At 33.4% G+C, this 13050-nt stretch overlaps 3 protein-coding genes across 6 annotated transcripts in view; 1 reads left to right on the forward strand and 2 right to left on the reverse strand.

The window, feature by feature from the left end:
• LOC132697506 (acetylcholinesterase-like) overlaps positions 1–4756 on the reverse strand; it is a 64781-nt gene extending 60025 nt beyond the window's left edge. For all 4 annotated transcript variants that reach the window (XM_060663103.1, XM_060663104.1, XM_060663101.1 and 1 more), the window contains exon 1: positions 4555–4756. The gene's annotated coding sequence lies outside the window, so the exon portion shown is untranslated. The remainder of the gene's footprint in view (positions 1–4554) is intronic.
• Positions 4757–8742: 3986 nt separating this feature from the next.
• LOC132696524 (ATP synthase subunit delta, mitochondrial) lies at positions 8743–9773 on the reverse strand. Its single transcript, XM_060661394.1, has 5 exons — positions 9619–9773; positions 9382–9497; positions 9124–9321; positions 8958–9062; positions 8743–8897 (listed from the first exon to the last, which is right to left on the reverse strand). Exons 2-5 carry the CDS (start codon positions 9490–9492, stop codon positions 8835–8837), a joined length of 477 nt encoding a protein of 158 aa, XP_060517377.1. The 5' UTR covers positions 9493–9497; positions 9619–9773; the 3' UTR covers positions 8743–8834.
• Positions 9774–11178: 1405 nt separating this feature from the next.
• LOC132697155 (transcription termination factor 5, mitochondrial) lies at positions 11179–13037 on the forward strand. Its single transcript, XM_060662448.1, has 7 exons — positions 11179–11302; positions 11358–11586; positions 11648–11835; positions 11883–12184; positions 12253–12478; positions 12529–12781; positions 12830–13037. Exons 1-7 carry the CDS (start codon positions 11206–11208, stop codon positions 13035–13037), a joined length of 1503 nt encoding a protein of 500 aa, XP_060518431.1. The 5' UTR covers positions 11179–11205.
• Positions 13038–13050: the final 13 nt, after the last annotated feature.

Here is a 13050-nt window from a genome sequence, read left to right on the forward strand (position 1 = left end):
GCTGATACGGTCCTAACAAAGAGGACTGTACGTCAAGTACTCTAGTTTGGTTTAAGTGCTATGCTATTCGATAGAGTTTATACAGGCCAAATGTTGGGAAATACGTATAATGTTGATTTTACAATCTCTTGACATCAAAAAAACATTCGTCTATTTGCCGATCTATGATCTGCGGATATTCTAACTTATTGATCAGAATTTTCAGTGACAAACGGGAGTTTTCAGAGAAAAGCCACATGAATAATAAAAAAAAAGAAACGTATGGTCAAGAATTAGATTTATTAAAACGAATTTGAAAAAGCCGCTAAAGAAAACAAGATAGCAGGCTTTGGCAATACTTTTCAGTTGCCTTGCTGGCCTTGTTGGTGTCTAGGATTCATTGAACTGAGGTGGCTTTTACTTGATGAAAATCCATTTATCAAAATAAATAAGAACTAAAAGCTCAGATTTTCACGAAATTATACATTTTGACATGACAATTGTTTCGACAACACCGTGTCTGTATCAAATATTTTGACATTTGATAAAGACACTGTGTTGTCGAAACAATTGTCATGTCAAAATATATAATTTCGTGAAAATCTGAACTTTTAGTTCTTATTTATTTTGTCTAGAATTAAGAATAATTCGATTAGTAATGGCGTTTTGGAATTTAATATCTGTTATCGAGTTGAGAGCCCAGCAGCATTTACTAATCTGTCTTGCTCTCGTTATTCTTTGTTGTCGATTTACGTAACAAATTTGCACAGGTCACACAGCTACATATCGATTGTAAGTACATTTGATTGTAGCTTTGAAATTACGTTATACGAGTGGCGGATTCAAACAAAGGCCACAGGTCACGGGTATGCGGACTGCCCGACACTGATCTGCATTAACCCGACTCTCATTAGAACTGTGGTTGGCCCGACTGCAGGCAGCTGCGTAATTTTAACGTAATGTGTACACGTGGTACTAAAAAATGTTTAGGTTTTTGGCGCTCTATACTACATTTGTTTTGTAGAAAATTTAAGATATTTAGTGTTTAACCAGTCCTGTTTGGTTGGTCTATTCTTGAAATCAAAAATAAAGAATTGCAGCTTGAACATAATAATACAGTTATTGGAGCACAGTGAATTGAAGATTCTTTTGCCGTTATGATAGAAACTAAACAGTTGTTGTCCGAATTCGAGCCTCATGATGGGTAAACATCTTGAAAACTGTGAATTAACAAAATTTATCCGATACCATTCATCATTATTAATTATCGATTGAGGTGAAGGACCACTTCTTCTATGAGCTTCGAACTTTATAGAATACGAGTGATTTAATTGATTAAGGGGTAAATATATACTATATACTGTTCTATTTGATGCTGATGAGTTGCAAATAATGATCTCCAGTTAACTTTTTTTTGTATAAATGTCCATCTATGACACCAAACCATACATTAATTGATTGATACCCGTGGGTTTTTATTTCGTGTATTTGTCTAGGATTATTTAAAGACCAATATCGCGTATTTTGTCTATTACGGCTCTTTCTTGTAGTGAACGAACTTTCCTCAGTCCATAATATGTTTTTCAAAAAATTCTTATTCTCAAAATATCCAAATAAAACTCAATCTTCCTTTGACAATGTTCTGCACTTAGTTTTTGAGTGTTACGAATTTTGAATGCATTATATTTATATTCTTTCAAACTTCCTCAAAATTTTCTATTATTGCCGATTTGTCAAAAACGAGTGGACTAAAATATAAAGTTTGTTACATCATTGGAGTGGGAATAAGATGTTCTATTAAACACATATATAATATGCATGGCATTCCTTTTAAAAAAATATGTTGTAGACTTATATGTCAAAAAATTGATATTGTGGTGTTTTATGCGTCAGTTTGAAAAAAAAAACTGGCTACTAACCCTACATTCCGTTTTTTTTTATTTACCTTGATATATCTAAAAACAAAAAAGTTACAGGCAAATAAAATGTTATAAAGATAAATTGAACTCACGGTACATATATAAAAAATTAAGATTCATCACTGGATCAAGAAACAGTCACGTTACATTAATTGAAACCGAGTTTTAAAAAAAGTACGTAGATTAGATACAAGTGAATTCACGGGAAACCTACCTATATTAGTATTGGATAGATATGAGACACTCATGAAGAAGTGTACATCCCCTTTATAGTATCTAGAAACTCTCGAAAACCCCAAGTTTCACGTTTAATGCTTTAATGCCCGACCAAACAAAAACAGACCACAAAATAGCTCGTTTGTTACAACACGCCTGATGCATAGTGGGGCCTTAATGCATGGCCGACGACCCAACTAATTACGCTAATTATAAGAGGCAGTGATTATCGGCAAGTAAACAGAGAATAGATTAATAAGTCAATACAGATAAACGCAAGAGGCACCATGATCTTGATGTCAAAAATAGACCTATAATTTTAAAGGTTGCTCCGGAAAATCCTGCCCAACAAAATAAATATACTACTTTGCTATAAAGAACAATTCAAATTTCAACTTGCAAATTCAAATTTTAAAAACGTATATACCTAAATGACGTCTTATTTGCTCTGCAAATAATATGCCATTCATATTTGTCAGATGCGTTAACTGCTTTCCAAATAACATTGCATTGCAAATGACGCAGTCAGGTCTTGGCATCTAAAAAGACGACCTTGCTTATTCAATAATACCCAACCATTAAACAATACTATATTTCCTCTTTTGAGCTCTTCATTTTCTACGTAAAAAGACCTAATAACTCTTTAACAGGACAATAATATAGATGTATTTTTTTGGACTTGATTATTAAATATTCAAATCGCGTGTCATGTCATTTTTAGTAGACTCCCTAAATTTCAAATCACAATTGTATCTATATGATTATGTGATGCGAAATTCGTTAAATTAAAAACATTAAAGAAATAAACTAATATTATGATAAATCTTGACGTTTATTTTACAATTTTACAAAAATTAGGCCCAAAATTTGGAATAATGTGGGAGGGTTGTTTTCACAAATACAGGAAAGTTAATGAAAATGTTTTTTATTTTTTGAAATGAATTTTAAATAAGCATTTTATTTTAAATTTAATAAAATTTTAAAATTTAATTTAATTTGATTTTGAGGTGTAAGCATTGAAAATGTGTTGGCGAATGTAACCATTTCATTCATTAAAATAATTGTAATTTAATTAAATTATTTTGAGAATTTTTAAATTAAACTCAATCAAATTTAAGTATGTTATTTTTTTTTAATTAACTTCAAGCATTGAAAACGTGTTCAACAAACGAACGTATAGCACCTCGGATTCAATTTCCAGCAACATGTAAATCTAATGAAGAAACAATGTTTTACCTATAATTTGAAGTTTCAGAATATATACCGACACAAGAAAGTGGGAACACTCTATACGTATTAAACGGCTTGAAATAATGTTTTGAAATTTGTAAGGGTTAATATAGGCTGAATTTCCAATTTTTTGACAATATATAGTCAGTGGTTGTAGTTCCGGTTTGAGCGGAAACAACAGTAACTTTCGAATTTAAAATGGCTCAAACTATTTTTTGAATTTTTTGATTCAGGAGATCATTCTGCGCAGGATAGGATCTGTTTTTCTTTTTCCACTGCATGAGCTTGTCGAGAGTTTCTTCTGCATTTTTAATCTTACCGACTTGACAATTAAAAATGGATAGAAGCAAAGCCACCTAAGTAATATTTTGTTTTTATAAAAATGTATTTACTTATCTGGGTTTTCCCTCCTTGAGACCTTATTTCTTAACAGATTTTGAAAATGTTGGTGTCAAAGTGTTGCAAAAAAAGTACCGGTTTTCAAAAAATTTTTGTTCCTACTATTGGAAAAAACTAGGTTCTGCTAAAAAAATAATAGTTCATCACATTAAATGCTATTTGCAATTAGACAAGTAAAGAAAAGTTTCATTTACAATTTTTCACATGATCCTACGTAGAATGATCTCCTGAATCCAAAAATGCAAAAAAAAATGTGCCGTTTAAAATTCGAAAGTTACTACCGTTTCCGCTCAAATAATTGGACATTCATTCTATATTAACATTTCAAATCGCTATCTCAAGCCGTTTACAAATTATGGAGTGCTCCCACTTTCTTGGGTCATCCGGTATGCATTTTTTTTATTTGACTTGCTTTTGTTCGGCCGCGTTTTTTCTTAACAGTTTTATTGTTTTTGGTTTAATTCAATACCTTTACTTTTGTTACAGCAGACGGGAAGAACTAAAGTCGGGAATGTTTTAACAAAAAAAAACGTATCTGTTACAAAAATAAACATATCGAAGTCCAGCCAAGACACAAATGTCAGAGGAACACGTCCCAGATAAAAGGGCGAATGGAAAGGCCCCATCACTCCAAATTTAAGACCAAAAATCATTAGTTCATTTAAGTCGTAAATATAAAAAATATATTTTTAAAAAATCGGATTTAAAATTAATTTAACTGTTAAAATTATAAAATATGAAAAAGGTACCATCAAAATTTATAAATCATTTGGCAGGTGTGTATAAAAACGCTTCGAATTCATCTTTTTACCTGCTTCGATTTAGTCGTTTTGCCACTTTGACCCGAACGGGGAACAAGCAGGCCGAGCCGCCGATATTGTCTTCGAAGAAAATTGCCTCAAAATTAACATTCACTATAAACTGAGCTAAATTTAAGTGTCTATGTTATCATCTAAAGAGAGATCAAGAATGTTATCAAACCCTAGAGAGTTACTGCGGACGCTAGACGCAGGACGTCGGTACTGGTCTGGCATCCCGGCGAATCGCTCGTTGCGTCACGACGTAGCGAAAAGGCGCCTGCTCCGCACGGGGTTGTAAGGGGGCAGGGGAGGTCCGGAGGTATTATCTGTATATGGTTTGGTGACCGAGTTTTTTTCTGTTTCGTTTTATCGAGTGTTTTGTTAGTGATTTTTTGTGGCAATTGGGTTAAACCTGTCGTTTCGTGGTCGTCACGAACAAAACGATAGATCGGACGAAGGTCGTGTCATGTTCGAAATGTAAGAAGTCTACGACGGAATAAGGTTCTCCACAGAACGTTACAAATCGGTAGAAAATATTTCTCCACGGGAGCTTTGTACCTTTTCTACTCCATCACTTTTTCTCTAGTTTTAAAAAACCTTTATTCTTGACTCATGGCGGGAGCTGCAAGTGATGAGAAAACAGTAGCCGAGTTGACAAATTACAGTACAGAAAGCAATCAAAATTCATCAGATTGCCATAATTTTTCACAGTTAACGTATCGGTTTCCAACAAAAAATTTTTAGATTTTTTAAAAGCCAGTCTTAAATTATAGTATTAGATATCTTTTACGGCAATGTTGAAGATCGAATACAAAGTATACAAATATAAGTATAACTTATTTCAACTCCCTTACTCACGGCCACTCGAATTAATAAATGCCAAAGTAAGCAATTCTATTTCTCCACTTTTACTGTAATTTTTCTCCCCGACATTTCAAGAATAAACCCTTGGATGACGGATTGTTGAAAACAACATAATAGAAGACGAGCTAGAATTCTCGTCTTGCCTTCTCTAACCGATTGCATTCTTGAATGCTTAATCGGGCAAAATTCTCTAAAGTTGCCAAAACGGCTGACCCTTAGGGACGTCTTATTTTTTGACATTACTCTATGTCCGACAAATAATGTAAAGTTGTTAAAACATTAAACAGTATATTTTAAATGGTACTGGTTAGTTTGCTTATACTTGCTGATAAAAAAAATCCCAAAAGTGATTACTCAAGCCGAATGAAAAAACAGCTATCTTTCATTCGATCGAGGAGGAAAAATGTTCTGAATATCTCGGATCGACGATGGGCTCACGGAAGTCATCTATATCAGTTAAAGTAAAGATTATGCCAAGTTCACTTTTCCCCCCCAATGTTAAGGAAATTGTGCTCATATTCTCTAGGATACCATATAGCCACTAGACATATTGAGGCCCTGGCTATGCTGACAGTACAGGAACTCATGAAGCAACTATGTAAAATTGTTTTGAGAAGGTCCATTCAACGTGCGCATGCGCGAGATTTAAAATTTCGTTTTCAACCAGTGGCAGCTCTAATGGCAAATTCTGAACTTGGACCCATAAGACCTTGCGACTGTCAGCATTTTTTCCGCACAATTTTCTCAGTTGTTTTTCAAAAACGAATTTAAGGTGTGGAAAAGCAGTGCAGAATTGCAGCACCCGCGTCGGCGTCAGTATAATTCTGTAATTAATTTCGCGTTTTTGTTCTTTACGCCCTGTAATTTCTGCATATATTTTTTCATGTAAACTATTTCTTCCCGATTTTTTTTTTTGTTTATAAATCATCGCACATCGTTAGTTTGTTATTTAGTTTTTGAACTGTGGAAAAATGCTCAAGAAACACCACCTCCTATAGACAGTAAGTTGCCAATTGGTATTTCTTACGCTTGTTCTAGTAAAAATTCAACTTGTAGCTTAATCCTTCGTATCTATTTAAGTGTACCTAAAAATGAAGGGAATTCTGTTTAGTAATTTCTGTAAGTCTATTTTCCAGTTTGTTAAATGTAAAATATATAGGAATCACTGTATCTCTAAGATCCTATTGGGTCCTCATATTTGCCACATTTGCTGTAATGTCGTAAAAGAACAAAGTGTTGGAAGCACAAATTACACAAGTTTGTGAGTACGGTACGGAGATATTGACACCAAAAATGAAAACCCCAATGGCACAGGGCACCGCTGCTCTGCGACAATTGTAATTACTTAGCTCGGCGTTGACAATTACGTTCGGATTTCAGAGATTGGTGTTGCGTTCTTATAAAAATTAATCAATTTTACAGAAAAATTAGGGCAATGTAGCAACTCTGACAGTTGTAGGCTGACGCATGCGCAAAAGATTCTCTCTACAAGTATATCATAGCCACCTGCGGCGCAGCAATTTTTAGCCTGTAGTTACTATGGGGTTCGACATTTGTTGATCGGTGTCCGTATACTCCACTCGGGTTTTAGAAATTTCAATATCGAGCGTATTAAGTACATCACGACGTCACTGACGCATATATCAAGCAGTCAGTTTCAGACATTCTCGGGATATTGACAGCAATCGGATGTTTTCGGGGTTATTACCTACAGCTTGAATTTTGACATTTGTCAATTCTGACGGTGTTGCTTTGCAGAAATGTACCCAAAAAGTAATCGCAATCTATATCGTTGTTCAAAATGCATAAAGCCGTATCTCGTTTTTTAAAACTTTACAGTAGAAAATTTAATAGGAAAATGGTTACCATAACTGAAGCTTCACTAAAAAAATATTTTAAAGCAATTTATAATAATAATTGGATTATGTATCTATAGTGTCTAACTTACTATTTCTAATTTTTGGGATAGGACTTCACGTCTCAACAACGGCGTTTCTTTGTCAGAAAAAACGACTTATAAGCAATTTCGCAACGTTTAGCGTTGTTTTTATGTAAGTTTATGTTACTAAGAATCTTAAATAGTAATGTTGAAGATGATGTATCCGCCTATATAAATGGTTTGTGGACTACCAGGAGACAGATCGCAACGTTGACACCATGGTTCAAACATTCACCTTCCAGTTTTACACTTTTTAACATTACCACTAGAGGGAACCGGTTGAGTTCTAACGAAATCATGCTTTGAACTAAAAAGGATAAGATAAAGGGGAAGGTCGCGTATACTGTTACGAATGCCTTCTACTATTTGTGTGCAAGTGCTAAGGTACTGTCATGACGGTTGAAAGTAATGCATCACACTGAAAATACTACAGTAACTTGTAACGGATAACAGCACTTCATTTATATTTTACTAAAAAAAAAATCTATTTCAACATGATTTTTTTTCACATTATACCTTCCAAACTTTAAATTGAATTGAACCGTACATCCCACGCGATTTCCGTTTTCATGAATGGACGCAGTCACTAGGGCGTTACAACTCGTGTACACTTTTTAACATTACCACTAATGGGAGCCTTCCCCTCTATCTTATACTCTTTGCTTTGAACGTAAACACCACTTTAAGGAATCATTTTTATGAACCATTTATTGTTGTAATATTTGTTAAATGTATTCGTCGGAACTCATGAATAACTCCTATTTCTGTTGCGAAATGTTTATATTCCAAACTATTTGTAGGGTTTTACATTACATAATGTAAAAGTTGAAAAATGTGCGTCTCACCTACCCTTACTGAAATATATGCAATGAAAAGTTCTTGCCGCTGTTGCTAATTTCAAGTCAAGAAGCGCCATCTATTCACAAGTTTTAGAAACTGTATGACATAACAAAATAAACTGTAAATCACATTTAAACAACATTATACTGACATTATTTAATATACTGACAATTTTACCTACGAATCACTCAACTAAAAATATTAGCGAAACGTTCAGGTTAGGTTTGTATGATTTTTCAAACTTGACAGATATAAACCGACTGCCGGTCCAACATAGAAAACTTGAACTTCTATACAAGTAGGGACAATTTTTAACACAAAATTATCGGTTTATCTTTCTTTTTAATCCCTCGGTAAGTTCCTTCTAAAACTGTTTTACAAATTCGTCAATCTAAGGGCCAGTAACGTAAGCACATTTTGAATAATAATGGAAGCAGAAAATTGTTTCTAAACAATGAAATAACCAAAATGGGCTTAGCTGAACCCTTTCCTTTTTTGCTTTCAATAGACTAGTTTAATTTGGATTATGAAACATTGCTGAAGAAGAAAAACATGGAATGTTATTAGTTTTCTATTTCAATAATATATAGACAGTATTTTTTGTATTGTATGCTATGACAATAATGTTGAATTGAATTTTATCTAAATTTATTCAGCGGCCTTAACTAATGCTTCCCCAACTTCTATTGCAATTTCAGCTTCAGCTCGAGCCTAAAAGAATGCCATTACGTTTAGAAAGTAATTACAAAATTATATTTTTTGGGCAATTACCTGATCATTTGCAGCAGATGACAATTGACTCTGTGCTTTACTAAGAATATCCCTCGCTGCTGAAAGATCAATATTTTCCACTGGATGAGCTTCTTCAGCCAATATCTATTGAAATTAATAGTAGGTTAAAAGTAGGTAGGTACATATTACGCTTTTATGTTTTTACCTGTACTGACGAATCATCGTTTATGGTGACAGTACCACTAGATACAAAAATTTTCTTAACATTACCCCCATCTTCATATACAGATACAACTCCGGGTTTCAGAACGGCTAATGTGGGAACATGTTGTGGGAGGATACCGAAACTTCCAGAAAAAGAGGGCACGTCCACTTGTTTAATGCTTTGAGAATCATAATACACCTAAAAATGTATGCTTTAAGTCCTTCAACTCATAGAACAAAAAACACATTTCTTTACTACCTGGTTACCTGCAGCAAAAGTGAAGCTCATTTCCTCTGCATATCCTCTCTTGAGAGTATTAGTAATGGCTTTATTGCTTAGAAGACGCGAAACTGATCTCAGAGTGGCCATTGTTTCTAGATCACATATGTATTACATTATTAACTATTTGAATATATATAGCTAAGTTTACTATTATATAACATTGAAAAGAAAAGCTTAAAGCGTCATGGTAAAACACAAAAAGGATAGACATACCTTTGGACGTATCCTATGTAGAATGTAAGTTTTGCTTTATAAATTTAACGACAAAATTTAATAGAAATCTAAATAAATTTCAATTTCGATTCCCAGAAAGAGATGACCTACAGAATAAGGAAATAAAGAACCTATATCTCTTCTTCTTCCTTTTAGCTTTCAAGAAAGTTGGGCAAATTAGTTGAAAGCACTCGTTCATTACCGACATAAGTTCGACATGTTTTCTGTGACTTTAATTACAAATAATTAATCTCTTATACAAAAAAAATGGGAATGGAGAGCTAGCTTCCGGCGAAGTATAACCGGCTAGAATAACGAAAATGGCAAAACCATGCGTCACAAATTCATTCAAACCAGCACTACGCTACTACAACGTAAAGTAGGCCGATCTATTAATTGATTACAAGTGGATTCTTTCGGGAACGGACTAGGTAAAACTTGCCATATGCACAAATACAGATATACAAAATCCACATAGATGTTAGGCATGAGCATTAAAATGATATTTCTTTTAAGGTTGGTTTCGTTACCATTAAATTTAAATTTCCAAAAAAGTACTTTTCAAGTGCCGTATGTTGATTAAAAAAGCGACATTTTTGTGTCGTTTGCAAAAAAGGCAGATTCCATTACTGCTTAAATCCTCATTTTCAACCTTAAATTTATGAGGTAGGTTGTGACATCATTAGGTTCAATCCTTCTACAGGGGTCAGTAATGGAAGACGAAGAGAACATCCATCACGGACTAGCAAATAATTCGTAGAAAGCAATATAATATTTGTTTATGGCTTTTGCAACAGAAAAACAGCGCTATGGACGAAGTTTCGGTTATGATTCTCAAAACAGGACAGGCAAAGGAAATATGTTTTTCACTTTTTTTTTTCGATTTGATTACAGTTGATTGAAGAGCAATAATACAAAATTTACTGCCGAAATTTTCAATTCCTATAGGCTGCGCCAGGTTTCTTGGAGTACTTGCAAGAAAGCATGCAGTCTAGCAACTGTAAGGATAAAAAAACATTACCTTACCTTAAGTATAAAATGCATGGTAATCAACAGAAACCACACCATACGGGTACTGAAAATTACGCAACATTCATACGTTGATAATGTCTGACCACCAAAAATGTTGATATTGAAAAATTCGGAATTATGACTTCATTTAGATATAATACAACATAATTATTTGAAAAATAAAAGAGGTTTATGCTTATACGAAATATATGTGTCTTCTTGAGCCCCTTGTGTACACACACAGGACATCAACATGGGATGTTGCAAAGGTTTCTGGTTTCTTTGCGCCTTCTGTCATTATGGCCAATCATTATGTAAAAAAAAATATTTCTAATCATTGTTGCCGGATAGGTTATCGGTTAAAGTATGTATTGAAAGCTGAGAATAAATGTTGGTAATAGTTTTTTATTACTGTTGGCCTGTAACCAAAAGAAAAAAATTCCTCAACGGACGTCGGTAATGAGCGAATGGCCAAGGTAGCCCTCCTCTTTGTTAATAGCAAAAAGAAGAAGACGAATCCATGGCTATTTACATTTACAATTTCGTTACATAACCAAACATTTTTTTTTTTCAAAAATGATATTTAAAGGAATTAATCTTTTTAAATGCAGTAATTTGAGGTTTTATTCTTCGAACGATAATGCAGTAACGCAGTTTTTGTCTGATATTTTTGGTTAGAGTAAAATTTTGTCAATTTTAGAATAAAAACTTATTGTTCTAAATTGTAGGACTCTCCTTTCACGAAGCCAAGCGATTTGTAGAAAAGTTTAATCTCACAGGTAAAAACCCTGAAACTTTGAGGGAATCCATAAGTTTTTGCAAACGTTTTGGATTTTCTGATGATGACATATTAAGCAACCCATCATTGCTTACTGTGCAACCTTTAGAAGTTCATAATCATTACATGGCACTTGAAGAGACAGGGTTAACCAAAATTTTTCCACGTATTTTAGCTAAGTAGGTAATTTGACCTGGGTTGTATTACAATGCAGTTTAAGTATCAGTAGGTATTTTTTAGAGCCCGTACCTATATGAAGAAGGAGATAAGATTTTTTAAAAACGCTGATTTATTGAAGGTTGATGCCAATGTTGCCAAAAATTTTGCTCAATATTTGGACATACCTCCGAGGGAAGAATTAATAAATGTTGTAAATGACAACAAATTGTGGAGTGAAGTACATAATCTGATTTTACGTGACTATCTGAGTAAGTATTAAAAAAAAAATCCAATTGATTTATGATTTCTGTTCTAGAAGCAAAATTGGGTGCAAGTGAAGAAGATCTAATTAAGCTTTTTCGTATTCATCGAGTTATAAGAAATAAAAGCTTCCGAATGATTAGGGAAAATATTAAAATTGCTGAAGGGTTGGGATTCTCGCCTGAAAAGATATTAAAGTGTGGATATTTATTGCACAATTACCCTGAATATCCCAAGAAGGTTTTGGGTGATTTAAATAACATTGCCGGAATTGATATGAAAGTTGCTATGAGAAGTTATCCTAAACTAGTTATGGTTTCTCCAAAAAATATCATTAAAGTATATGGAATACTTAAGGTATATTGGTAGCTAATTGGCTTTTGCATGCTTATGACAATGCCTTGTAATCTTTCTTAAAATTATAGGAAATGAATATTCCAGATGAAGTGATAAAGAGGACTCCAGCTATCTTTCAAATATCACCAGAAACAGTTAAGTATAGGCTCGAAGAAATTGAAAGAATCCCAGATCTGAGAGTACTTCTTGGAAATCCAAATATATTAGAGCTGGTAGTTCATCATAATAAAGCTACATCCAGGCTATCATTTTTACAACAAGTAGAATTGAAATGTGCAAGTCTCATGCTGTTATGTAAGCAATTTTATTCTTGTTTGGGTTTTAATTAAAATTGAAATTTTTAGCTTCAGGTACAACTGAACAGTTTGATAATCACATTAAACAAGGAACAGATGCCTATAGTTCTAAAGACGTGTCAAACTTTTTAAAAAGCCTTTTTCAAGAAGATGGAGAATCACTTCTGAGTGCCATTAGAGTACACCCTTTTTACTTAAAAGTTCCTTTCCTTCAAATGCAGAGAACCTACGATTATTTAATTAGTAGAAAATTTGCACCTTCTAGTATTCGACGAGTTATATGCCTAATATTATACCCAAAGTGAGTTTCATACTAGGCTGTTGCTAAATATTTAATTTATTTTTTTAGGAATAGAGTTGAACAGGCTGTTGGTAAATTAAAAAATTCAACATTTATGCATGTAAAAGGATTAAATCAAGTGCAAAGGTTAAACATAGTTCTTTATCTGATTGAAAAGGAATACAATTTTTCTGGTCAAGGAGTATGGGAGCGAGATTGGGACATTCAAGAGGGTACAAAAGCTACAGAATCAGTACCTGAAAAAATTTTAGAATAAAAATTTTCGAAAA

Source organism: Cylas formicarius, unplaced genomic scaffold (assembly GCF_029955315.1).
Source record: "Cylas formicarius isolate icCylForm1 unplaced genomic scaffold, icCylForm1.1 PGA_scaffold_1__22_contigs__length_36826433, whole genome shotgun sequence".
NCBI classification, from domain to species: Eukaryota; Metazoa; Arthropoda; class Insecta; order Coleoptera; family Brentidae; genus Cylas; species Cylas formicarius.

Bases quoted from the DNA above. Each gene is read 5' to 3' on its own strand.
- LOC132696524 (XM_060661394.1), bottom strand. From the start codon at position 9,492: ATGGCCACTCTGAGATCAGTTTCGCGTCTTCTAAGCAATAAAGCCATT. The intron at 9,322-9,381 runs GTAGTAAAGAAA...ATACATTTTTAG, and splicing joins CTTTTGCTGCAGGTAACCAG to GTGTATTATGATTCTCAAAG. The intron at 9,063-9,123 runs GTAAAAACATAA...TAATTTCAATAG, and splicing joins ACGATGATTCGTCAGTACAG to ATATTGGCTGAAGAAGCTCA.
- LOC132697155 (XM_060662448.1), top strand. From the start codon at position 11,206: ATGATATTTAAAGGAATTAATCTTTTTAAATGCAGTAATTTGAGGTTT. The intron at 11,836-11,882 runs GTAAGTATTAAA...TTTCTGTTCTAG, and splicing joins GATTTTACGTGACTATCTGA to AAGCAAAATTGGGTGCAAGT. The intron at 12,185-12,252 runs GTATATTGGTAG...TTAAAATTATAG, and splicing joins AAGTATATGGAATACTTAAG to GAAATGAATATTCCAGATGA.